Genomic DNA, 27,714 nt, shown 5'->3' with positions numbered 1-27,714 from the left:
TAACGGCTCAAGTCCACTGTAGTTCGCTGTATAGACTTTAACGACAGTAGTCCACTCCAGTTAACTCTACCCTAGTTAACTTGCATCGAGTCGTACACATTTCTCTTCCACAGAGCCGCACACGTCTTACATAGTCTGTATCGACAGTAACGGCTCACTCACGACTCCATACGACTGACTTTCACATTAACTTTCTGGCTTATATAGAGTCCCTAATCGCTTGTCCAAAGTTGCACAAACACGGCTAGTATCCTCTGGAATAACACGTGAGGAAACGTCACATCCTGTCTTTGTTTATACATGTAGATTCCAGAAAACATTGGCTGCAGTGTCATCTTGCCGGGGTCACAAGTTGTGACCTCTATCTGTCACTGGACATTGCTAGTACCTTTTGGAATAACATGTAAGGACACGTCACATCCTGTCTCTGTTTATACATGTACATTCCAGGGAACACCCGCTGCTTTGTTATCTCGTCGGGGTCACACGTTAACCTCTTCCTGTCACTGGTCATTTGTAACAGTATGTTTTATTAAGATTTATATATGTATATATAGGCCTATATATATATATGTGTGTGTTTTGTTTCTCGATTGGGGGCGGGGTGGGGGGGGGGCGCCAGTTATGCTCGCTAATCCTCTGGAGACAGAAGATTATAAATAGAAATATTTCTTGTATTAAAAGAAGTAAATCCCAACCCAAGTATGAATGCTGCAGTTAATGACAAAGCCAAGTGACTGAAGTATGGTTCACAGTTTTTCTCTATAAGACTTTTTGGTGGGAAGAACACTAAAGTTTTTTTCTTCTAAACTGTGATGTGCAGCTACAGAAATGGACGGCTAAGAGAATTTTAACACCAGTCGCATCTTTTAAACCTGTAAAGCTGGTGCAACACTAAGTCCATAATGCATCATTGTATGTCTCTGTGAGCGTAAGTTATCTAGTATTGTTTGGTTTAATCTTCTGACAAGGAAACAACTGTGTTCAAGTTATTTTGTAAATGCTCATAAAGAATTTTAAATTGCTTCTAAACTATTAAGCTTACAATTTTACTCTGCAGAGCTAATGAGTAACAAATGAAAGAAAAACAGAACAATCATTTTGGAAATTTAGCAATCAACCAATTTATCATCCAAACTTGTGTCTAACAGGCTTTCATGAGACAATGATTGACAATAGTCTGAAGAAAAAAAAAAAACTCAGCCAATTCATGAGTAACAAGAAGCTAACAACAAAACCTTCAGGTTTGAAACCATACAAGGAAAAGAATGATAGGTTTACACTACCATGCTAGTGCTGTGTAATACATTTAGTTTATTTATGATTCAGGTTTCCATGACATCTCTACATCCTTCATCCTTTGATGCTATTCTTAAAATCTCAATACAGTGATTTTTGCTTTCCAGTCACTTAGTAATATTCCAGTTAGTAAGTCACTGGAAAGCAAACACCGCTGTATTGAGATTTTAAGAATAGCATCAAAGAAACTAATAAATTTTTTAAAAAAGCTGGCCTCATTTTTAACACAATGGATTGCCTTAAGAAAATATAGTAAACTTTTGGGAGAACATTTGCTTGAAGAACTTGTAAAGAAACGAAAATTGAGAGCAAACATGTCAGATACCCCCCCCCCCCCCCATATTACCATGTATCTGATAAAACAAGACCAAGCGCTGATTACTGTAGAGTTAAACTTTAAACTAAGCACTGATTAATGTGGAGTTAAACAAATGACAAATGTTTGAATGTATAAATTTGTTTTAAAGATTACGAAAAAATTGCTTCAGATCATTTCATTTTAAATAATTTTTTGTTATTATTTTATGTTCTTTTATACCAATGAGACTTAAATCACTGGTGAATCTGAACATTTTAAGTGTTACTTCATTTCTGGCCCCTATCAACTATAATTTCTAAACCAAAAAATTGTGTATTTCACTCTAATGCACCTTGGGCAAATGAGGATTCAGAGAAATGTAAAAAGTGCACACACTAACATCCAACTGACACATTTAAAAAACAGTCTATCCCACTGTGCATATCACAAACCACTCATGGGAACACAAAGGAAACAATAGGAACATAAAAAGTGCCAGATCGCTGTTTAAACATGAAGACACCCTGAGAAAACAATAACACATCTCTTGTTAGTATACATATACATTCTTAAGCATGTATTTTTAAAACAGGTATTTTAAAACAGGTATTTTTATAAACATGAATTTTAATTGATTATTTAAAAGCTTCAACATGTTTAAGAATTAAAAAAAATGATCTAAAGAAATTCTTCCTCAAGAAAATTTGTCGACTTTGATTGTTAAAGGAACTTCCTGCCTTCGAGGAGCAGTGAAACAATCCTGGGAGTCCAACTTTTTTTCTTCTCTTCTGAAATGAAAAAAAATTAAACTTTTGGATTGACACAAATAATTAATCCATCCATGTAATCTACTTTGATAAGAAATGTAAGCAATGTCAAGGAGCTGTGTGACTTCCCTTGTGTGTGTGTGAATGTGTTAATTTAGTTTCCTAGCTTAAAACAAAAACAAACCTTGTCATGAAACATTGCTATGAGAGATGATGCTCAACAGAACAGACAGTAGGGTTAGAGAGACACAAGAAAGCATAATGACATTCATTTAGAGACTGTAGATTGGGAAACAGGAGACTGGTGCAACATTGGCTGGTATCTTAGTGCCCCTTATAGCAAGTTATAAAACTTGAAACACATAGCAGGGTATTACATGGGGGGGGGGGGGGTTGTTGCCTCCAGGGGCATGGATCTGTGTGAGAGACTGAAGGAGATCTAGATGGGCAACAGGAGGTCATGATGACCATGTAGCCAGACAAAGTAAGGCAATAAGCCACTGGTTCAAATAAAGAAATGGGGCGTGGTGGATGAGTGGTAAAGTGCTTGGCTTTTGAACTGAAAGGTCCCAGGTTCAAATCTCAGTGAAGAATGGGATTATCAAATTTTGGAATATTTATTTGCCCTTGATTCCACCCAAATCTAGATGTGGAGAGTAAAGCTGGTTGGTCATTGTGCTGGCCACATGACATCCTCATTAACCATCAGCCATAGAAACAAGTGACTTTTACATCATCTGACCTTCAGATTGCAATATCTAAATGGGATAATCTACTTTTTTTTTTTTCTTTCAAAATAAATATCAAGAAAAAGAGTGTCAGGAGAGACACCAGGAAGTGTGTCATGTGTCAAACAGTTTTGAGAAAAATCATGACATTAAGTCTCACATTCGTTTCTTTTCCTCTGCTATCAGTTTGAGTTGCTGGAGATGGTTGAGATCCTCCTGTGTTGAGAAGTCATCCACCTCTAGGATACCTTTGTCTAATGAAAGGATCTGGTGATACAAAGAACGCAAATGTTTTTAAGTTGCTCATAAATAATGAAGAAATCAAAGAATCCAATAATGTCACATAAAAACATTTCAACTTGAAGTTGTCAAGCCAAAACTTTTAAGTAGAAAGGTTTGAGTTTGAACTAATAATAGTTTCATTGATAAAGTGCTTGGTTACAAACATAACACAAGGAGCAATGAGAACATAACAACAGACATTAACATGGAAGTTCAAATGACAAATTAATCTAAAAAGTTTTGAACACATAGGTCTTAAATGTTCTTGAATGTAGTGAAGCAATGGGCAGCGAGGTCCAAACCTTTGATCCATGTACTGAAAAGCCCACAGACCATAACTTTTGAGGGAGAAACTTGGCACAACTAGAAGCAATGGGTCCATGGAGTGCAGGGCTCTCTGAGGGACATATGGAGTGATCATTTCACTAAGGTACATTTCTTTATTGTAGATACACAGATGACAAAGTGTGGCCACCTTGTAGTCAATTCTTGCACTCACAGACAACCAATGGTGTACACAGGAAAGCAGGAGCAGATTTGTGTCTTGTTTTGCAACTATCCATGCAGCATTGTTATTGCAATTTAGCAACTTTATCATCAGGTATAACAGCCGGAACTACATTGCAGTAGTCAAGGTGGGAAAGTATGAATGCCATTTGGTAGGATCTGGCAAATCCGTTCAGCTGCAGAAAGAAACTTTTCTTTCTGAGTAGATATATGTGAATCAAAAGGCAGTGTGGAGTAAAAAAAACAAGATTAAAAACTAAATGGACATTTGAAACCTGACAGATTGTGATGATAAGTGAATTTGTACTCTCCACTTTTGTAATATTGTTTTGAGTGCCAATTTTAATTACTTCAGATATCTTTATATTTATATACACATATATATATATATATATATTTATATGATTTTGGATAATGTAAAAAATTTATGGATTATTTATAACTTTTAAAATAATACATAGTATCAGATTTCTTGGAATACAATGATATATTGACACAACAGAGACTGGCAGTGGGTCCTAGTAACAACTAATTGCATCGACATGTGGAGCAAGTCAACGTACCTTGACACCAATAAGGTCCCCATCTTGGACATAGTAAGGAGCTTGTTTAATGTTTGTCTTATGGCCAGAACTTTTCTTTTTACCTTTATTTTTTCCTACTTTCTGGGGACACAAAATAATTTCACTTTGTTAGAGTTAGTCAACATTTATATCATTAGTTTAAGTTGGTTTAGAATTGTTCCTCACATTCATATTTTAAAATAAGATTAAATTTATTTTTTTTCTTTATACATTTCAAATGTAAAATCTAGAACATGTAAATGAAATGAAGAAAAGATGTTTCTACAAAGTACAACTTAATTATTGGCTAACTGAAAGTATTTACAATGATAAATGTAAAAGGTGACATTCTATTTTCATTATGAAAAGTATCTAGAATTCTTGTACCTGAGGTTGGTCTTTCAGGACACTCCAGGTGAAGGTCTCTGGATTATACTTGGCAATGGCAACATCATGCAATGGCAGTGACAGGCGTGTAGCAATGGCTCTTTTCAGATCTCCAGCTCCCATGCCTCCAGATGTGTTCCAGATCAATTCACGTGGTGGCATATAAATTCTTGTGCTGCCAATTTTTTGTGCTATCAATAACAACACTTCATGGACACTGGAATTTAAAAATGCATTTAAAAGAACAAAAAATGTATGTATAAAAAGAGACTCTAACATACAGTGTCCCTCATTTAATGCTGGGGTGTTCCATTCAATGCTCACCAGTGATAAGTGAATTTCTGCAAATTGGGGCGCTATGATTACTTTAGTTGTTCTACATTATAACTCTGCCTGTACTCGTATACATAAGCCTTTCTCATGCCCTTAATAACTTTACCCATGTGTACCTTTTAAAAAGGCTTTACTTATATGTAAATAAGAATGTTTCAGTTCTTAAACCTAGAAGTCATTTAAACACTTGAAATGGGTACTTATCATTAGAGATACACTAATGAAGATGAGGAGGAGGAATTGACTGTGCTTTACTGATGATGTTAGAGATAAAGATGAAATGGATGACAAGAAAAGAGAAGTACTGCACTTCTAAAATAAATCTAAACTACATGGATGACAAGAAAAGAGAAGTACTGCACTTCTAAACTAAACTAAACTACATGGATGACAAGAAAAGAGAAGTACTGCACTTCTAAAATAAACTAAACTACATGGATGACAAGAAAAGAGAAGTACTGCACTTCTAAAATAATCTAAACTACATGGATGACAAGAAAAGAGAAGTACTGCACTTCTAAACTAAACTAAACTACATGGATGACAAGAAAAGAGAAGTACTGCACTTCTAAAATAAAACTAAACTACATGGATGACAAGAAAAGAGAAGTACTGCACTTCTAAAATAAAATAAACTACATGGATGACAAGAAAAGAGAAGTACTGCACTTCTAAAATAATCTAAACTACATGGATGACAAGAAAAGAGAAGTACTGCACTTCTAAAATAATCTAAACGAAACTACATGGATGCACTCACTTACCCAAGAGTTTCTTCAGAATTCAAAATCTGTACAGCTAAAGGAATTGTCTCCCTTAGACCTGCATGCCTGGAATTAGATTGTATCATGGATATAATGGTGGAGGGGGAGAACATACATTGATAGTTTGAAGAAAAAAACAATTTATAGACAACATTTGGCCAAGCAAACAGCTGAAATTACTATAAAACACAAACAGTTTGTACAGCAGAATTTAAAAGAACACTTCACTGTTCTGGGGCAGCAACATTCCCCTGAGGTGTGTATAAAGTGTTAAGTCTTTCACCTATTATTCAGTAGCCTTAGGTTGCACTTTTTTGTTATTTTTTTGTCTAAGGAATGGTAACCACTGATATCAGGTTAGGTGAAGGTGGGCTTATCTCCCCTAGTTGATCAAATGTAAGGCCATTTGTACCTAGTTAAGTGGGATTATCCCTTTCATGTCAACAGAGTAAGCTGAATGTAAAACATTTTTATCATCTGATACTTCTGAATAAGGAAACTTAGGAGCTAAATTAGGTCAATAAAATGTCCATGTTGCCATGCCTTTTGTGTGTGCTCAGCAGAGCAGAGAAAGCAAAATACATTTAGGCAAGGTCAAGTGTATTTTTAGAAGGAAATAAATATAGAAAAAGTAGTCTTCAGTTTAGTATTAAACTGTTTCAATATTGTTCAAGATCACAAGGAGATAACAACATAGTTACATAAACATCTATATTAAACTAACAAGGTCAGAATGTAATGGAGAGATATATACAAAGTTTTCATTCAGATCTAAAAGTATATAGGGAAGCTTATGTAAGGTTCACTCATCTTTCTCTGTGGCCACATTGCACAGTTGACCACGTTTTCCCCAAACTTTAGTCAGGTACCCTTTAGAGCTGGCTAAATCACAGCCTTGAGGTACAATTGTACTCAAAAACCTCAGACTAGAATCCAAGCGCCTGACCAAACTATCACAATGTTCCACAATCTCTATACAAATACACACACAAATGCCAACAATGTCCATACTTGAATAACAGAGAGTTCGATCTGAGCACCCCCCGCAGTCTGACTGTGTCCAGCTGTCTCAGCCTCATGAAGTGACATGTTGGGATCCTCATTGTTTTAAAACTGTCCAAGTCCATCAGAGCTTGTTTCAACTCATCCACGCCCATACTTTTGTTGATCACCAGCTGGGGAAATAGTCATCACTCATCAGTTCATAGTTCTCTTAGGGGGAAACAAATACAAAGAATAAAGTGAAGCAATCTCAGGGTGAAATTATAATTTGGTGATCCTCAAAGCCCAATTATGTATCATAAACTTCTACAATGTATAGACTGATGTCTGAAGGCTTATGTTTTATAAACTAGAACATTTGAATGCTGCTCAGGAGTTTAAAACATTTTAGCTTTTGAAATATTCTTGTTTGTTAAAAATTTCCTTCCAAATAACAAAGCTTATTATTATGATAGTAGTATCATCATCCAATTCAAAATTAACTTTAAAAAAAAATTTTGTTAAAAGCAGTTACTTTTACAAATCCATTTAAAAAAATTCTTTATCAGATGAACATTTTTTTTTATCACATTTGAAATTCTACATTTTCAAAACTAAAAATATTTGTTTCTTTAGATACTTACTGATTCATACAAAGGCTCCATGTTATTTGGACAAAGACAGTCCATTAGAAGATTCACTTCCTTTTGGTCACTGAGAGATAATTTGGCAGCTAGTTCCACTACATTAAAAATGTTTCAAATTTTATTGCCATATCGTAAAACAAATGCTTTTTGTTCCAATTATGAAGTGTCTATTAACATTTATTAATTTATTGTCTACTTAATTGTGTAAGTTAAAAGAAATTGTGAAATTGTTCTATTTCTTTTTATATCAGTTTCAATACTTGCTGTTCAAATGATGATTTTAAAATTGGAAATGTCAAAAAAAAATGAGCCTACACATCACTTTGTCTTCTTCCTCTCGCCTGTGAAGTATGTCCCCTGATCCATTCAGTCCATCTATCTGTGACTGTGTCGGGACAGTGGGTGCTAGCCAGAGGGTTAATGCTATCTGGTCCTGTATTGGATAAAAGTAGCATGACTTAGATACAGCACTAGTAATTGTTAAAGTTCTCCTCTCAGACCTTGCGATCCATAGGGCAGATGATGTTAAGGTCATCTGTTTCCTTAGTCAATGGTTAACGAGCAGGGTGTTATGTGGCCAGAACAACGACCAACCAGCTTTACTTTCCCCAACTTAAGTCAGGTACCCATTAGAGTTGGGTGGACTCAGGGGCACCCTCAAAATCCCAAAATCACAATCTTAACCAAGATTCAAATCCAGGACCCCATGTTCAGAAGCCAAGCACTTAATCACTCAATCACAGCACCGACCCTAGTAATTGTAATGATAATAAAATATAAACTTTTTTTTTTATTTTCTGTCATTTTTGGTTCCTATTCATATATAGTAAAGTCACTATTGCGGAACAGTTTGCAGCTACTTTTAGTTTTGAATTTTTTGCTCCGTAATTGTTAGACCTATGGGAAAACTAAAAGTACCTAGGCGTTGCCCATCCATTTTCCGATAAAATGGACACATTGTTTAGTTTTTCAACACATATTTAAATTTTAAAATTCAACTCGACTGAGATATGGTCAGTCACAATTACGGAACAGGATTTTTTAAGAAGTCACAATTGCGGAACACGGTAAAAATGTCGGAACAAAGCCTATATAAAGTCTAATATAATACTTGAACTCCTAACTCTTTACATTTAAAAAAAAAATTAAAGCAAAAGACACACATTAGATCTAAGACTCACATTTTAGATTCTTTACCTCTTCTTTAATTATAATTGACGTCACACTACTCTGATTTTCCTTACAAGGTTTATTTTCCACATTCTTTTTTGTTATAATAATATTATATAGGTCTAAATGATATTTGATATTATGATTTGTCTACTTTTTTCTGGACGTCTGGTAATTATAAATTCTATATTATATCTAATATTATTCACTAAATGTTTTTAAATTTATGTATACTAATGCAAACTCATATTTAAATTCCGAAAATCCAAATCACTATGTAAATATTAAGCTAAATGCGCAGGTCAAATGAATAACATCTATAGTGTTCCACAATTGTGACTATCTTTAAAAAGGTAAAACCTGGGTAAACACCTCCCAATTTTTTTAAAATTGAATTCCAGAAGGATAGCTATGAAATTAAGTTTTTTCACATCCATTTATAAACCGAAAATTAGATGTATCATGCAGGTGATGGGTCATTATCATTTTTAAAAAGCCTTAAGCCTTGACCTATGCGGTTCTCCTGGTACGTGAAAAATAATGGACGATTCCACACCTGTCAACTTTAACCTGGAGTCAAAATTAATTTTCTGCTGTTAAAGGAAAACCTGTATATCGAAAATGTAGAGAAATGGACCATGCGCAGTACCGTTAGAGTAGTTTAGCAGAAAATTTCAAAATAAAGTAGATTTTAACTAATTTCAACGAGCTGTTCCGCAAACATGCCTGTTCCGCAATAGTGACTCTACTCTACCAGTTACCTAGATGACTTGTTTGGGAAACACTACTCTTAACTCTTTAAAACCAAAATTATCAGCCCTTTAATCTCCAACCCTCTGTCAAAGAATAAAAAAAAAAAATTTTCTTTGCATTAACAATTTAGATTTATTTTCGTGACTTTAAAAATTTTTTAACTAATCAAAATCATCATCTTTGTTTCATATGGATACTGTGAGAGTTCTTTCCTGGTCAGCCGCTGCCCCTATAGCAGAATATGGAGAAACTTGAGTCTATTACAATGATTTGCATGATATGACAGCTATGGCTTTGTTAATGTGTGTCTGAGAATAGTATGTGAATGCACTGACTCCTGCCTTATAAATCAACATTTTGGTAACAAAATATTGTTAAGTCATTATTTGAATGAATTATATTTTTTAACTAAACAAAAAAAGTAATATACATGACTTTTTTTACCTTCTTGATGAGAGTACCCTGTTGTAAAACCAAAGTATCCCCATCATTGATAAGTGCCTCCATCAGAGTCACGGTCGGATCATCTAAAGGCTCCACTGAGTCCCCATACATATCAGTTTTACTCAAATACCATTGGCTGTCTGAATACAAACACAAACACAATGGTGGCATTGAAATATTAGCTTAAAAACAATCAAAACTTCTTCACTTTTGTGAGTCTAGAATTTATGAAAAAATTTATTTAAAGATAATTCTTTCAAATATGTATCTAGCATGATTTTGATGACAGCACAAATAATTATAAAAAATGTCTTTTACCCACTAGTTATAAGTAGTGCTTATATAGATTGCTGAAGAAAAATGTTTTTAATAGACTTTTATAATTACTTCTTTTATTCCCTTTTAAAAAAAAAAATACTTTTTCTATCCCATAGCTACAAATAAAATCTAAATCGACCACTGGCAGACACTGGTTATGCCTGCGCTGAATGTGGCAAAATATATAGGTCACATCTGGGGCTGCATAGTCATGGGAAATAATGCATTCTTCATTAATGTTCAAGCTTGAAGACATGCCTTATTATTTTCAATAAAATAATTCTTAGGCTTTTCTTCATAAAGATTTGAAAAAAGGTATCCATCTCATGTAAAATATAAGGAATAGTGTCTACAAGAGCATTGTGTGTAAAAGAAACGACATCTCATACGAAGTTTGATAAATGAAGTTGACAGCTTTTTGAATGAAATAATTATTCATGCAAAAATTAGAACAAAAGTTTGGTTTTTATTAGTGTAAGTGAGGACTTACTCCCACAGTCCATAAGTTTACAAGCTGCCTGCAACATTCCCATCACAGAGAGTTGTCTGTCTACAAGGAATTCTTTCTTGCATACCAGTTTACCATTCATCATTTTATTCACAGTCACTGTCATCTGGAGCATACAACAACACAACTTTATTGCTTATGTGTGAAAAACAAAATGAAATACTTCTAAATATATTTAGGAAACAAATACTTTAATCAAATAAAAATAAACAAGCAAAGTACATAAAAAAGCATTTTTTTTAAAATAAAGTTTATAATAAGTGTAGTTGTATCAATTAGTTTGGATCAGTCAAGTAATTAAATTTGTAATAGATCTAGACTAACAATGATAAATTTTTGTGATTAGAAATATTTTAACCAAATGATTTGGTTTAGCGCAATTTTATGCTTTTAGATTTCTCAATAAGCAATGATCCTATCCCTTTCCTGGACCTGTTGGAAAGGAGTTGGGGGAGAAAGAACAGGGTATCCAAGTGAACTGTTTTTAAATGTATTTATTTAAAAAAAAGGTGAATGACCTGAATTTGAACCCGTGGGCTAAAGCCTTCTTAGGCTTCTCAAGACAAACGGTAACCACTCTGCTAGTGAAGATCTTATGAAAATGGACTATTGTTTTTATAGTCTCATCAAATTTCATGCTTGTGTTCACTGAGACTCAGACGAAAACCTTTAAAGGAACTAATTCAGCTTATACCACCAGGTCAGTCAAGTATAATTTCTTTCCCTTGTTTGAAATACCAAACAAATAAATAATTACTTATAGCTAATTGGTTAATTTTTTAAAATTGATTCTAGTGTTTGTAGTCAGGTAAAAGAAATAAGGGTGCAAAATTTCAGCTTAATCAGAGATTGGGTGTGAGAGAAACAAGGTGTACAAACTTTTACCAGACAGACAGACAGAGTGAGTTGATATAAGATTTGTAAAAAGACTTGCCTCAAAATCCTGTGGACTTCTTCCACTCTCTAACACTAAACAGACATCATTGGTTAGACCAGCATCAACCACTGTCAGCCCTTCTCTTACTGAAACAATAAAGAATTAAAGTATTCTGAACCAATATCAGACATGAAATAAAAAGTAGCTAAGTTTCTTTTGAGAGCTAGATATCCATTGCCAAACAAACACATTTTATAGCCAACACATTAACCCACCGCCTACAACTTTAACCAACAAATTTCAAAGATTCATAAAGGAAGGGTGGACAAAATTTCTATGAATGCCACAAAAAAAATGGAAAGTTCAAATTCATGAGTCTCTGTTTCCCTTTCCTGTGTTTAATCATTCAGCAACTATGCCCCACATAACTAAAATTTGAGTGTTTTTGTGCTGGACTAGGGATTAAATATGATGTACGAAATCGCAATAATAAAGTTATGTTTGCCTTTACCACTCTTAAAACTATCTTGTGCTCCAGAGTACTGTTTCTAAAGAACAAGATCCAAATCTTTAATACAAACGATAAGTCGGTTCTATTCTACGGTTCTGAGACATAGAGAGTTGTGAAAACAAATATGAAAAAACAGTTGCCTACACCAGATATTGGAAATTAGGTGGCCAGAAAATATATCTACTATCAACTTGTGGGAAAGAGCCCAAGCGATAACTCCAGGAAATTAAAGAGCAAACATGGAGCTGGATAGGAAATACCCTGTGAAAACTTAGTACTAAGTACCAATGTTGCAAGGCAGGCACTTGACTGGAATGAAAGAGGAGGAAAGTGCCCAAGCAAACCCGGAAGAGTTAGCAAACCGGAGGAAACTGAACTGACACAGAATCAGGCACAGAAGCAGATGAAGAAAGCATCTTAAAACCACATTCTGTGGAGAGGTGTGGTTCCGCCCTTTGCTCCCCTGGGAGTTGACAGGAATAAGTCAAGTAAGTCACAGACTAAATACAACTAGATTGTGGGATGATGGCAATAAGAAGTAACATGCATTCTCAAACAAAAAAAAATCCTATTAATGTTTCAATGTGTTCACTAAGTTATTTGTTATGTTCTTCTGAAAAACAAACATTTTTTTAATGAATGCAATTGTTAAAAAAAAACGAGTGTATTTTTAATGTATCAGCAACTTACAAGGTGGCTGTAGTCCCAGGGTCTTGTGGTCTTCTCTTAACCTCACTGTATCAAAAGAAACATTCTCCAAATTTAACAAGTGCATAGCTCGTAGTTTGACTTCTTTAATTGTCTGATGAAAAATAATGTACAATCACAAGAAATTTCAGTTAGACAAAAGTTATAGTTCTAACAGACTAGAGTTATATTTCTAGCCCACAATATAAAAACCTTGGCATTTTATTTTATACTTACTGATGTGGATCTAGACTGGAACTTGATTGTCTTGCAAGTGTGACTCGTGCTCTGTTAGAAAGTAAGAAATTATATGTCACAAAGAATGTACTATAACTTATGTACAGATTATCAGCATTCAAGTTTAGATAGAAAGTTTTACAATACAGCAATGACTCTCTATCAAGCTCTCTATAAACACTGCATCACAACCAACTCAAGCTCCTAATAACATGATTCTTTAATGAGTGTAATGAATTCAAAGCTAATACTGTACAACTGACAACTTGAAACACTAAATGTACAAATATTTCAATCCAGATAACTGTACTACTGTACTAAACTCTAATGGCCTCTCCTGTCCTAGACAGGTGAAATGTTCATAAAATGTTCTACATATTTCAGATATTCCATCAGAGTTGAAGATCATCTATTTCCTAGTCCATACCTCCCGCAGTATGACAGGGGATGGCAGCGGGCAGGGTATGAACACAGGACCATCAAGACGACCGAACAACAGTCCTGGTCCATCCATGGTACTGACTTCACACAGGACTCTGTACCAAAATGAACCATCTTGAGTCTGACACACTCGTTCTTTAAGGTCCCTGAAGGCATTCCTGAATGTGATAGAAATATCACAGAGATGTTGCCAGTTCTTTCTAGATGATCACATGACAATAGCACAAGTCATTTGCACATGGAGTATTTATAACACAGTACTTTCCTGGAGCATCACCATTCGTCACTATTATGATTACACACACAGTTACCTCTACCCCCATCACCACTAAAATTATAACAATATATAGTGGGGTTTTTATGTCCTGTATATAACCATTATTTTTAAACTACCATTATGTCTATTGTAAATTGTATTTTCACCTCATAAAGTCGACTTTGTAGAGTCATTGACCAATCAGGGTCAACATTTGGACTATCTGAACTGATGACAGTTTCAATTTTTGTCTCACCAGAAGGCTTACTGAAATTAACCAAGACAGTGTAAATTAAAATAATAGTTAATGCTGAATAAAAATAATGCTCCACTAGAATTTAAAGTCAATCATTTGAACAATTATAAAACTGTGTCTTGACCTCTCATTACTGTCCAATTGAACAATAACTAGAATATCTCCATCTTTAAGTCCCAGTGCATCAATTGTAGTATCTGATGAGTTCGGTATGGTCTCAATCTGTTTGCAGCCAGTTTTCTAACAGAAATAGAAGACGCAAAATACTTCATTCCATCAATCACTAAACATTTTTTTTGTTTAACTAAAAAGACCAAGCTAAATATATACTTTTTGTAGGTCCTAAAACATCTTAAAAAAAAACATAAACATAATTTAATCTAAGTTAAATGTTTAATTGTGATTTTTTTTTACTCTACAGTTACATTCAGGAAGTTGATTTATAGCATTATATTTCTTGAAAATATTTTTGACACTAATATTCAGTCTACCTGTAAAAGATGCACTGGCAGGTCTACATTGTTAGTTACCAGCTGATACAACTCTGCTGGGCTTTTGTTTTTAGCCAGAGTAACACAAGCCATCACATCATCCTCATTGTTCTTGACAAGAAATTGAACAGGCTCACAGTGTTCACCAATTTCTTCCAAGTTTTCTTTCAGCTGCTGGAGTAAGAATTGCTCAAAAAGTTACAAGGTGCACCTAATGTCATACACTTACTGATGAGCTGAACTTAGTGTTACACTAATCAATGAGATCTATTGGACTTTGTACTTACTCCATCAGAGAACTTGACAAAGAGATGTGTGCTTGAAGTTATATCTAGACTTTGAAGGATCCTTTCTTCATCTAAATTAAAGTATTGGGAGAGTACAATGGAAATAAGTGACATGTCACCACAGAAGTAGTTAAAACTTTAAGGTAGGATAGAAACAAAATACAGCTGGTGTGTCTCACTCATCAACATGATGATCTTAACCAGAAAGAAACTTACTGTTACTACATAGGCATATCATCAGCTAGCTTGTCAATCAAATAATTTAATTTTTTTTAAAGCCTACTAATTTTTAATACATAAACTTACATTGATGACCACACCATCAAATGCCATTCATTTTTATGCTAGGGCTAGTATTTCTTTCAGTTCATATTTATTCTTCAAAACTTTACATACAGAGCAAATGTCAAAAATTATGCCACCAAAAAGTTTACTGGCATGTTTAATAATATCTATTAATTGTATCAGATTTATTACTAGAAAAAAGTTATAGATATAAATAAATAGAAATAAAAAACTACAACATAGTTACCTTTAAGCTCTTCATACAGGTGAAATCCTCCACACCTAGGTTTCATTCTATACACAGAAAACTCACTGACATCAAACTGTTCGACAAGCTGTGGAAACAATACATGAATAGTTAACATGACTGACTTTTAATAAAAGATATTGTATACTTTGCAGGCTTGAATAATTCTGTCTATTTTACATTTTTATAAAAATCATAAGAAGTAACAAGATGATAAAAGAAACATCTAGGTGAAGCAAATGACATAATACATGTCTGGTCAGCTAGTTTTATTAAGTGAATCCAATGTAAGTACTTAACATGTACTGCTAGTTTTCCATTACTTTGTGTATAAGCAGCCTTAATTCTTGAAATGCCTTCCTTCTGTCTATTTCAATGATATTCATAGCAGACTCTGTTGTGATGTCAGGTTTCAACTGAAGCAGATCAGTCTTGATAAAAGATGTGCATAAAAATACTTTTACACAGATTTTATTCACAGCTATATCATAGTTCTGTCTGGAAAAAAAAAAAAAGAAAAAAAAAGGTAGTCATTAGAATATCACCTAAAATTTTTTTCATATATATCTATAGATATTAGGGACATCCCCAGATACTAAACCTAAAGCTCTTTCATTTTCAGTAACTAAAAAAAAAATAATTTTTAATATCCATTTTTTCTTCAAGCTAAATGTTAATTTTGTGTGTGTGTGTATATATTTGAAGTTATGATTAAGTACTTTATTTATTAACACTCAATTGTTTGAAAATATTTATAACTATTCGTGTATTTATAACTATTAAATTAATTTAATTTTTTTGTTTCAATTTTTTATCATTAAACACTCACTGCAGAAAGTATTTTTATTGTGCATTTCTTTTATTTATACTTCACAATAATTTGTGGATATTGTCACTTTCATTAATATCAACATACAGGACACACTAGATGTATAAAAGTTAGATCAAGTAGTAAGCAAACATTATAATAATCTGAGCTTTATTTCTGGGAAGTAAGCAAAATTAGTAGTAACTCAACCACTAAAAAAATGCTAGGCATTTTCACCAGGCACGCCACATGTGACTCTATACTTGATGCTTATCACTGTGGTCCCCAATATGGATACTGTAACAAAGTCAATTTTCTTCCCAGTAAGCAGAGATGCTGTTGTCTGCAAGAAGCAGGTCAAGACACTTACCTCTCTTTCTCTAAGGCTGCATTCAGATCTTCCACTTCTTTAATTAAGTGAAATGGTATATTGTAAGAGGCTGAGCCTTGAGCTAAGAGAATAAGACACAAAATCATTCAGCATCCTATATACAACATTCTACAGTGAAACTGTTTTCCCTGAATGAGGGGAATTACACGTACACCATTATAAAAAGTAACCACTTAATACGGCCTCATTAAGCCCACTTTTTGTAAACCTTGCATCATTAGTTACATGATAAGATGAAACAATTATATTGAATGAGTTAATTAGTTTGCAAATTTCTTAGCGAAATCTTTTCACAATATGGAACTGCACTGACCTACTAAAAGCACTAAAATTTCAAGACAGTACAAATAGAGTACAAGTATGCCAAGTGTAGATAACAAGACATACAACAATTAGATCGACTATTTTTTAAAATGTCTGTTAACAAAGTTTTTCTCATACCTTCTTTAGGTCGGCATAAACTTTTTTTCCTGTAAAACAACATGTAAGCACTTTCTTTGCCTGAGAACTGTTTCTCTATGTCTCTTGTAAACACAGGGCAAACAGAAGAATCATTAAAAGAAAACCAATGATAACCTTCATCAGGAGTGTCATCTCTGAAATTAGAAATTACAGACACACATAAAATCATTTTAATTTCTCTGAAATTACAGACACACATAAAATTATTGTAATTTCTCTGAAATAACTGACACATATAAAATCATTAAATTTCTCTGAAATTACAGGCACACATAAAATCATTTCATTTCTCTGGAATAAGAGACACACATAAAATTATTTTAATCTCTGAAATTACAGGCACACATAAAATCATTTTATGCGCTGAGACTGGAATAAAGTGACAAAGTTTGATAAAACAAAACTTACAGATTCTTTTTAATGGATCTAATGTTGTTGTTAGGCACTGGTAGGGTACAATCTGTCACAGGTGTAGAACCACTGACTTCTTTTTGTCGATCCTCTTTTGGACCTCCAGATACCCGCAGGCTTACCCAGTTAGAGTCAGGATTGTAAACAAATGAGTCACATGATTTTAAGAACTGCAAATATTGAAGAATGAAAGCTTGTTGATATTACATTGGTTGGAAGACAAATTAGGTTAAGTTGGTCACTGAAACAGATGTAAAGCTTCTACTGTAATCCAAGACGTAGCTAATCAGAGAAACAACTTTATGCAAAGATGAATTTTAAATAAAACCTTAACTATAATCAATTTCTAAACAATAATGTGCACTTCTAGTTTTAAAAAATACCTTATTGATTGGACCATGAGTTTTTCTAAAATGTTTACTCCATGAAACTCCAGTAACTTTTGTTATTTCCTAGACAAAATACACACCATCATAAGCAAACGTATAGATCAAAGGAAAATAAGTGCAAATGCAATGTTGTGTTTACAAACAAATAATTCTAGACCCAAAATAGGTGTCCATTATTTGTGCTGTGCTTTTAGTTTTTATCTACTCTATTAAGCATGGTATTTTAAATTATTTAACAAACACTTTTAACAAAATAAAAAAAATAAAAACAAAAAAAAAAAACAATCTCACAAGCTTAGACTATCCACTCTACAAATGAGCATCAAGTTTTTGAATGTGTTAAATTTTGCAATGGGAATGAGAAATATTAGTGCATTCTTTCTTCAAGCAATTATAAATTAGTATGGCATTTATAAATTAGTTTAATAATTTTCATATTTGGTTTTAATCTGATTTCCAATAATGTTTCTAGTTAAAAAGACTTTATTGATAGCTCTACAGATAAATAGTGAACACATTGACCAACAATAAATGTGTACCTACAGAGCACAGTTTGTCCACTGACATACAACCATGAGATACTTTGCTAAGTATGTTTTCTATCAAATCAACTGGAGACTGACACTCTATTACATCTAGGCCAGTGGTGTTTGGGTCAACTTTAGGACTTGTTTCCTGTTTTGAAGGTAAGAAATTAGTAAATTATCATTAGTTTAAATATTCTATGTAAGTCTCAATAACTAAAACTATTATTATTATTAAGAAGAAAATTATGCTCCAAAACTTAAAACTCTACAACGTAAGTGAAGCTAAGTTAATTTATTTTTGAGGACTGTAGTTTATGTGGCCAATGCAATCATTATATAGAACTGGGTAGGCCCTGAAACAGTTTGAAAATGACAAAATGATCATGCTCTCAAAAGTGGATTAAAGCTCTGAACTTTCAGATCTATTGCCAAAACATCTCTTATTATGACAACCACAACACCAAAAAACTATGTTGGAAGCATGTTTTATTCTTTCATATTATTATTATTATTGATCATACAGTTATTAAGTTTGAGTCTTTCAGATCAGAGGTCACTCAACCATTATGGCCACCTCAAGTCTATCAATGTAGCAAAAAGTATGCAATTGCTTATATATTCCCTAGAGTACTAACTGGTGGAGTCCAATGACCAATGTTGTCAATATCCCTGATGTAAGCAAAGTAATGACCACCAAATGCACTGCCTCTATGAACTACAACTGAAAAAAGCTCATACTGGCAATCTGGGTCACCAACAGATCCCTGAAAGAAATCAAAGCAAACAGAATATAGATTTTACAATAGGTGAATGCATTTCTGCTTCTATTTATGTAAATTTTCTTAAAGCAGTTTTTCTAGCTAAAAAATATCTCAATATTTCAAGCAATTTACTAAATGGTTTGCGATTCATTTAAGTTCATATCTATTAGTAGTGCTTTGAAAATTTTCAAAATTTGACCATAAGTTTACTTTTATATAATATTCAATTAATCACTTTACACCTGTAAATTACTCTAACCTAAAAACTTGATTTGGACAACTTGTAAAAAAAATATATGTTATCTATAAAAAAAACAAACAGCAAATTTATATTGTTTCTTACCTTCTCAGAGTAGGGTGACATATCAAGATCAAATGGAAATGTGAACCTACCATTCTCCTTTAACATAAAATTGAAACAATTTTAAAAACCTTCTACCTATGCACATAACTAACTAATAAAACTAAAAGCTCTAGTCTTTGATTATGTTAAAATTATCATTAAAATCAAAAGCTTTCAATGATTACATTAACAGCTTCAATTTAAGACAAACATAGATAAAAGTTGATATTCAGTGTAACAAAGTCTAAGGTCAACTAGTGGTGTAACAAAGTCTAAGGTCAACTAGTGGTGCAACAAAGTCTAAGGTCAACTAGTGGTGCAACAAAGTCTAAGGTCAACTAGTGGTGCAACAAAGTCTAAGGTCAACTAGTGGTGTAACAAAGTCTAAGGTCAACTAGTGGTGCAACAAAGTCTATGGTCAACTAGTGGTGCAACAAAGTCTAAGGTCAACTAGTGGTGTAACAAAATCTAAGGTCAACTAGTGGTGCTACAAAGTCTAAGGTCAACTAGTGGTGCAACAAAGTCTAAGGTCAACTTGTGGTGCAACAAAGTCTAAGGTCAACTAGTGGTGCAACAAAGTCTAAGGTCAACTAGTGGTGCAACAAAGTCTAAGGTCAACTAGTGGTGCTACAAAGTCTAAGGTCAACTAGTGGTGCAACAAATTCTAAGGTCAACTAGTGGTGCAACAAAGTCTAAGGTCAACTAGTGGTGCAACAAAGTCTAAGGTCAACTAGTGGTGCAACAAAGTCTAAGGTCAACTAGTGGTGCAACAAAGTCTAAGGTCAACTAGTGGTGCAACAAAGTCTAAGGTCAACTAGTGGTGCAACAAAGTCTAAGGTCAACTAGTGGTGCAACAAAGTCTAAGGTCAACTAGTGGTGCAACAAAGTCTAAGGTCAACTAGTGGTGCAACAAAGTCTAAGGTCAACTAGTGGTGCAACAAAGTCTAAGGTCAACTAGTGGTGCAACAAAGTCTAAGGTCAACTAGTGGTGCAACAAAGTCTAAGGTCAACTAGTGGTGTAACAAAGTCTAAGGTCAACTAGTGGTGTAACAAAGTCTAAGGTCAACTAGTGGTGTAACAAAGTCTAAGGTCAACTAGTGGTGCAACAAAGTCTAAGGTCAACTAGTGGTGTAATAAAGTCTAAGGTCAACTAGTGGTGTAACAAAGTCTAAGGTCAACTAGTGGTGTAACAAAGTCTAAGGTCAACTAGTGGTGTAACAAAGTCTAAGGTCAACTAGTGGTGCAACAAAGTCTAAGGTCAACTAGTGGTGTAACAAAGTCTAAGGTCAACTAGTGGTGTTTAATTCAAAGATTAACTGACATGACAAAGAGCTATTGGTCTAAACTCTTCACAGGTTGCGATGTCGCAGGTCAGTGTTTAGGCCTTCTTAACAATTGATCTTGCTTAATAAAGTATAAGAAAAAGCTTGAAAGCCCCTGCTCCAAATTTCTTTTCAAATATTAAAGACCACACATTAGTCTTATTCCACAACAAAAACTACTTGTATTTTTACAATGAGTATTAAGAAAAAAAGTGTTTTATATATATTAGTATTTAATTATTTTTTGAGGTGTATATGAAACAATATGTGTATTTAAGAAACAAAGAAGTTTGCAGGTTCACTTAGTGATCTATAAATAATAATAATAATTTTATAAATGTATTAAGATTATATGGTCTTCAAAATCACTCTTTACTTTGTATCTTGTCATTTTTGTTAGATCATAGCTGAATCTCAGCAAAGAAAGGGTTAACACTGGAGGAAGGTTTCTCAGTTTAGCTCCCTGAAAGATAATAGCTAAAATTATATTCAATTCAAAAGCATTATTAAGATGGTTAAAAAATTAAAAGAAAATTATATGAATGATGTTTTAGAATTTTCAATGGAATATTTAAAAAGAATAATTACATTAGTTTAAGGAAACTTTCAGATGTTATGTGCCTTAATAAATAAAATGTGTTTTTATCTAGATCTTTAAAAAGGCATTAAAAGCAGAAAGTTTCTTTTAAAAAACAAATGTCAAGGTCTAACTGAAAGCAAATTACATTTCTCCAATTTACTTCATTTATTTTCCCCTCGTCAAAGAAGATTAAAATGAGTTACGATAGCAATTACATTCAATTTCATATATTTCCCAGATTTAAGCATCATTATGTGGGCCATAATCCCCATCTCATAGAAGATCAAAGATAAGGTCTCTTAAAACAATTCTGTTTCTAAATTCTTAATAAAGGAATAAAAAGGATTTAATTGAAATCTATTCCACACTTTAAACAGAATATTGGACAAACAGCTAAAAGAAAAGTGATGCAAATAAACCTTGGTGGCATCAGTGTATGCTTGGCAAGTTTCACATTTGTACTGATTCTTCCCATCCATTTTTTCTACTTCACAGTAACACTGTCTTAAAGCTGCTTCAAGACCAGGTTGTCCTGCAACTGCCAATGTTAAATCTAAGAAGTCTTCCTTTAAACAAACAAAAATTAATTACTTAACACAAAGAAATTTTTAAAAATAATTTAAAAAAAAAAATTTAAACAACGACATTTCTTAAAAGAATTTTTTTATCTGATTGTCTTTGAGAAAAAAAAAATGAATTCACCTACCTCACGCCCACTGATCTTTTTACATTTGGTGCACGTGATCTGTCAAGTATTTACAAATAAAACTTTTCAGTTAAGATTTATTGTTAATTTTTCTAATCATTTAAAGCATCATCATCTAAAAGACTTTGTTGGTCAATTAACTAACTACCTGATTAACAATAGTCCCATGATAGAGCTCGTTAAGAATATTTTGTCCTGTAGTACCCACTAAAGACTCTTCTATGGCACTAAATAAAATTCTGTTCAGCTCCTGTACATCATGCTGCTGGAATTCCTAAAAATAAATAAAAAAATAATAATTTCTAACTGGTTAACATAGAAAAACACAATATTATATTCAGTAATAATTTAGAACTAAAAAAAACAGGTTTGATTAAATTTTATTTTAAGTTTTAAAAAAGTACTGTTAAGAAAAGTTATAACCACTCATAAATTGGGGAACGTGATGAAGGTGTTTGGAGGCATCACTCTTAACATACACCATTACAGTGTGTCTAATGTAACAAATGTCTGGCAGTGCATATCCCTCTCCGAAAGTGAGGAATCATGGCTTGGTGGACTAATGAGGGTTTTAAAAAGAAATGACACTATTAAATATCTCAACTAGAGGCCTCTTGTTTTATAAAACTCTACAACTAGGTCTTAGAAAATTAATTTCAATAAAACCTATAAAGAACATTTTTACCATTCCTCTATTCATAACTTCATGGAACTTGGACACTGGCGCATGGGCATAGGAACCTGGTCTAGATCAAACATTGGGTTTTAAAGGACTATCACGTTCTTGAAAGGACCATTGTGTTCGGGAATTTCAGAATGTAAGGCATTATTGTTTCAAGAGTTTAATAAATAAATGTTCAGAAAAATTTTTTTGCATCATTTTCTACATCTATATCTAAAGGCCTATCATTGAAATATTATAAAGTGTTGCAGATCTATACATTCGTTTAACCAGGGTTCTTTCTCAGAGGAGGGGGGGGGGGGGGGGTAAAAATGTTCCATTGTTTTTTAATCTAACATTCATTAGTCATTAAGAGAAAAACCATTGCTCTATGAGTTGTATAAAGGAGGTATTGCCATTTTTAAAAAGTATTTTCTAAAATGTTTTTCTTATTTAAAATGAAAATGGAAAAAGAACCTGATTAAACTAACTCAAATAAGAGGTATATAATAATGTCCCAAAATTACAGGATGGTTGCTAGAAAAGCAGAAAATTTGTCAAACATCTATTTATTTTTAAAAGAATAACTAAGTTTTTTAAAGGCCTATGTTTTATCATAGACGCTCAAAATGTAGTACATGCACTTCAAGCTCCAAACGCAGCAATTCATGACATTTAAGTCCAGACTTTTGGAGCTTGTTATTCATTCATTTTACAAGGATGTGAGGATATTCATATTGTATTACTGAAACTAAGAATGAGAACCTGACCCTCGACTTTCCACTTTTCTAGCAACCACCCTGCTGTATATAATTAGTGTGCAAAGAAAAGATTTTTTTTAGATAAAGCTTAAAAACAAATAAAGAATAACAAACTTCACGATTCGTCCAACCAAAACTATTGGTAAGATCTGTAGTACTGACACTCTGTTGGTCACTTAACAGTAATTGTGAAAAAATGCGCTGCAACTGCAATGGTATCACACGTACCTGTCAAATATATGTAGGAATAATGTATGAAACAAAATTAAAACAATTACTGTTCCCCATACAAAAGAATAATCCTTTTTAAAAAAAAAATAGGTTAAAGCCCACAAATTATTATTACAGGAGATAATAATATTTCTATACAGGAGATAGAACAATTACTTTCATGAATAACTGTAACTTACTCTACAACTGGGATTATTTGTATTATTCAGACATCCAAGTTCTGTATCAGATAAACTGAACAGTCTATCTATAACACAATTAGAACAAAAATGTTTAAAGTATGAGAATTATTATTAAAATTGATTTTGCAATTAAAGAGTTAAATTGTTTAAATTAAAGTCTAATGGCAAAAAAAAAAAAGAAAGATTGAATAAAATGTATAATAAAACACATTTTTTAAAGTCTTTAGAACATTTGTAAACATCAACATTAAATTCCTTTAAATGCTTTATTAAGTATCTATTTGTTAGGAGAACCAGTACGTGACGTTTTGGCGCCGCCGTTTTGGCGAAGGGACGTTTTGTCGCGAGCCGTTTTGGCGACGGGACGTTTTGGCGCGAGATATCATTTGACGATAATTTAATAAGCACGTAGCTTTTTTTAATGAGCCCTTGAATTCCAGCGACTTAGGCAAATAACCATGGTGTCTATGCATACTTAACTTAAAGTATTTTGAGAAACATGGTACATGTATTTATTTTTACTTATTATTAGCAAATGTTTGGTATGTATAGCTGGAGATACCATACAGTCATTAAATAAACCAATGTTAATGTAAACAAATAATTGCATCAATTTTTAGTCTTTCATCGTTTCATTTTGTTTTTAATTTTAAAGTAATATCTTAAAAAACTTTTTTGAAAGTAAAAGTGTGCCTCTTAATAAACACACATACACAAGTCAAAATGTTTATTATAGAAAATGATGTGAAAAACAAACACACATTTACATTTATGACGTGAAAAATATGTCTTAACACAAACACTCATGCAAAACATAGAAATGAATAATTCTTTTAAAAGAAATAATACAATAAACGTACATAATGTATTTCGCGCCAAAACGTCCCGTCGCCAAAACGGCTCGCGCCAAAACGACCTTCGCGCCAAAACGGCGGGGCCAAAACGGCGGCGCCAAAACGTCCTGCTTCGTAGGAGAACATTATATATTTATATGTTATCTAGCTTACATCAAGTTAGTTTTAAAAATATACATGTACCTCTAAATTCAGGTGTCAAAAACAATGTCTGCAGTAGAGAATTTAGGTAGCATGTAGAACCTTGATTATCAATGCCTGCTAAACCACATTGCAGCCTGGGTCCAGGGGGTGATGGTATAGATAAGACAGGGCCCTGTACACCACTTTGTTGTAGTGGAACATTTTCACTGAACAGGTTGCCAAACATGGCAATAACATTCAAGATAGGAAACTAGATCTAAGTCTAGATCTTCTTCTGTACTGACTGTATGGTAAAAACAAATGTTTACATCTTGTACGTTTTCAGAATGATCTTTGATCCAAATATCAATGCTACATACATACTCTTTAATCTTAATGAGTACAACATTAATTTATTGATAAATACTTGATCTATTAAATTTCAGCTAGAATTATTTACCTCAAGCTACTTTACATATATTTCAGATATTACTTTTTAACTACAAATCTGTTGTATTTCTGAATTTAAACATCTAGATATTTAAATATAAAGCAATTACCAATGCTAAAAAAAAAATTATTGAGAGATATTGTTTCATCTTTTATGTAGGACCTTTTACACTACTTTCACAAGAGGGATCTGTAACAAGTTCGATTCAAAACATTCTTTCAAAGAAGACATTTCAGTAAATCTCTGTCAATGTGATTCTAACCATCTTTCTCAGAATGGTCCATTTTCTCCAGAACTTCATAGTTTGGGCTCATACCATTAATCTGTTGATGTCTTTTACATGACAATAACAGTTCCACTACATGACCTCTTGCCTAACACAAAAATAAACTTGCAATATAATCACCCCCAATAATAGGGTTCATCCAGTAAGCATTGGCTAAAGTTTTAAAATGTCTGGCTTTCTCTTATTTAAATACAATTACACACATAGTTGCTCAGGTATCTGGTAGCCTTACCCATTACAAATCACAAAGATAGAGGAACATTTTTAATTCAATATGCTAGGAATAATTCGTACAAGTGCTCCTCCTTCCCTAGTGCCATTACAGAATGGAATGGGTTGCCTGAATCAGCCAGGAAAATGAACGACTTAACAGAGTTAAAGCCACTGATTAACAAACACAACTAGATTGACACATAAAATGCATAATATAGGTCTAATTATTTTATTTTTTTTAGTAATGTCTGTAATCAATAATATCATAAGATGAAATGAGCCTTGAATGTCTTTTAATATTGACCAGCACATTCCCCTTTTATTGACTTTAGCTGACTTATTTTTTACAAGGATGTGAGGATATTCATATTGTATTACTGAAACTAAGAATGAAGGAAAAGCATGGTAGCCTACCAGGCCTTGGATTGGGAACATCAGTAAAATCAGTTCTATTATAGACTCTATCAGTCTATGTCTATACTCTATATTATATTATATATTTAATATATATGGCATTATTATGATTATTATAATAATTATATAATTATATGGATTATGGATGTCTGGCCCTATCATTTAATGATTTATCATCCTATGCAGTATCATATGATATTATTATTGATATGCCTATTAAAATAAACTATTTTGGCCAGGTCTAGATCTAATAAGTACTTTAAGTAGGCCTAGTATTACTATAGATTTAGATCTCATCTAGTATTAGACAGTCTAAAGTCTAATTATAATTAATTTTGTATTTAGACTATTATTAATTTATATTAAATTATAGATTATAGTGTATATCCTCAGTACTGCAATCCTGTATACTGTATAATAGTAATAGTCAAATACTATAGTGTATAATATTAGTAAATATTACTAATATCAACTTTATTAGTTATTAGATATAGATCTAGATCTACTGAGGTAATTATATACTAATTATTAGTAACTAATAGTTATATACCCTCTATTTATATTATTCTATAGAAATTAGAATAGATTAGATAGATCTAGATTTTAGTATTTTAGAGATCTACACTCATGACTCAACTTACAAAAAATACAACTACAGTGTCTACACAGACTAGAATTCTAGATAGATTGATAGATGATACTAGATCTAGAGTCTAATTATATATTTAGATTCTATATCTAGATCTAGTACTACAGAAAATAATTAAATCGTTGGTTTTGTATATTTAATATAGACTATATTTAGTAACTTTATGTGTTGTCGAAATATAATTTTATACACTAATAAAATAAGTAGATTTAGATCTAATATTTACATCAAATGCTTTGATTTTCATTTTAAATTTGTTTCGTTGAAACGCTAAAATTTCTTAACTTGTTTAGGGAAATTTTAAAAATGTGAATTTGTCTTGTAGACAGAACAAAAAGAAATTAAGGATAAGAGCAGATGATAGAGAGGATAGCACAATTTTTGTGGAATTATCAGGAGCTGGCGACCCTAAGGCAGTTTGCAGCACCCAGTGCTACACCCTGGCAGAACCTACAACGCCGCTGACCCCAAACTGTATCGGCACTGCCGTTCCTTTAGATACATCAGCTGCTTGGAGAGGGGGGAACATGTGTGGGCGACACAGACATTTATCTCATTTCCATGAGAAGATCCATAGTCGCTTCGCGACTGAAGGAGGCCTTAGATTCTACAGACGTAATCATCTTCTTTTTTGAAGTAACGACTGTATTATATAAGACATGTTTCGGATGGGAGCGGGCAAGTTTGAACCCGGGACCATCGATAGGCTACTATTAGTTTTGTGCCATCTGTCTGTCCGCCCGTCATATTTAGATAACAAAAACTAGAAGAATTATTGAAAATCTGATGTTACCATATTTTGTGGCTTGAACAATTCAGGTGTAATGGCTACTTTTAACTTCTATGAAAGCAAATCGTTTCATTT

General features: G+C 33.0%; 1 protein-coding gene across 4 annotated transcripts; it reads right to left on the bottom strand.

Moving 5' to 3' along the window:
* Window positions 1–1,184: 1,184 nt before the first annotated feature.
* Window positions 1,185–27,143, bottom strand: LOC106071933 (ubiquitin carboxyl-terminal hydrolase 40-like). 4 transcript variants are annotated; one of them, XM_013232161.2, is made up of 34 exons: window positions 27,076–27,143; window positions 24,897–25,140; window positions 23,857–23,924; window positions 23,561–23,674; window positions 22,173–22,298; window positions 22,025–22,063; window positions 21,738–21,884; window positions 21,115–21,201; window positions 19,417–19,473; window positions 18,948–19,076; window positions 18,329–18,460; window positions 17,780–17,848; window positions 17,394–17,566; window positions 16,965–17,119; window positions 16,503–16,584; window positions 15,648–15,822; window positions 15,325–15,412; window positions 14,793–14,863; window positions 14,506–14,679; window positions 14,139–14,254; window positions 13,926–14,025; window positions 13,062–13,112; window positions 12,828–12,939; window positions 11,684–11,772; window positions 10,732–10,855; window positions 9,924–10,063; window positions 7,872–7,989; window positions 7,554–7,651; window positions 6,940–7,103; window positions 5,929–5,994; window positions 4,832–5,048; window positions 4,445–4,546; window positions 3,253–3,359; window positions 1,185–2,385 (listed from the first exon to the last, which is right to left on the bottom strand). In XM_013232161.2, the coding sequence occupies exons 2-34, from the start codon at window positions 25,081–25,083 to the stop codon at window positions 2,292–2,294; spliced, it is 3,771 nt and encodes a 1,256-aa protein (XP_013087615.2). In that variant the 5' UTR covers window positions 25,084–25,140; window positions 27,076–27,143; the 3' UTR covers window positions 1,185–2,291. The 4 variants fall into 4 exon arrangements, with proteins under 4 accessions (XP_013087615.2, XP_055882899.1, XP_055882894.1 ...); XM_056026924.1 differs by lacking the exon at window positions 27,076–27,143 and adding an exon at window positions 25,806–25,961 and having other exon boundaries at window positions 1,185–2,382; XM_056026919.1 differs by lacking the exon at window positions 27,076–27,143 and adding an exon at window positions 25,806–25,959 and having other exon boundaries at window positions 14,506–14,676.
* Between the last annotated feature and the right edge of the window lie 571 nt (window positions 27,144–27,714).

This window comes from Biomphalaria glabrata, chromosome 1 (assembly GCF_947242115.1).
Source record: "Biomphalaria glabrata chromosome 1, xgBioGlab47.1, whole genome shotgun sequence".
In the NCBI taxonomy this organism is placed as follows: domain Eukaryota; kingdom Metazoa; phylum Mollusca; class Gastropoda; family Planorbidae; genus Biomphalaria; species Biomphalaria glabrata.
Note: the sequence above shows the minus strand (reverse complement) of the source record. Positions and strands in the feature narration are given on the sequence as shown.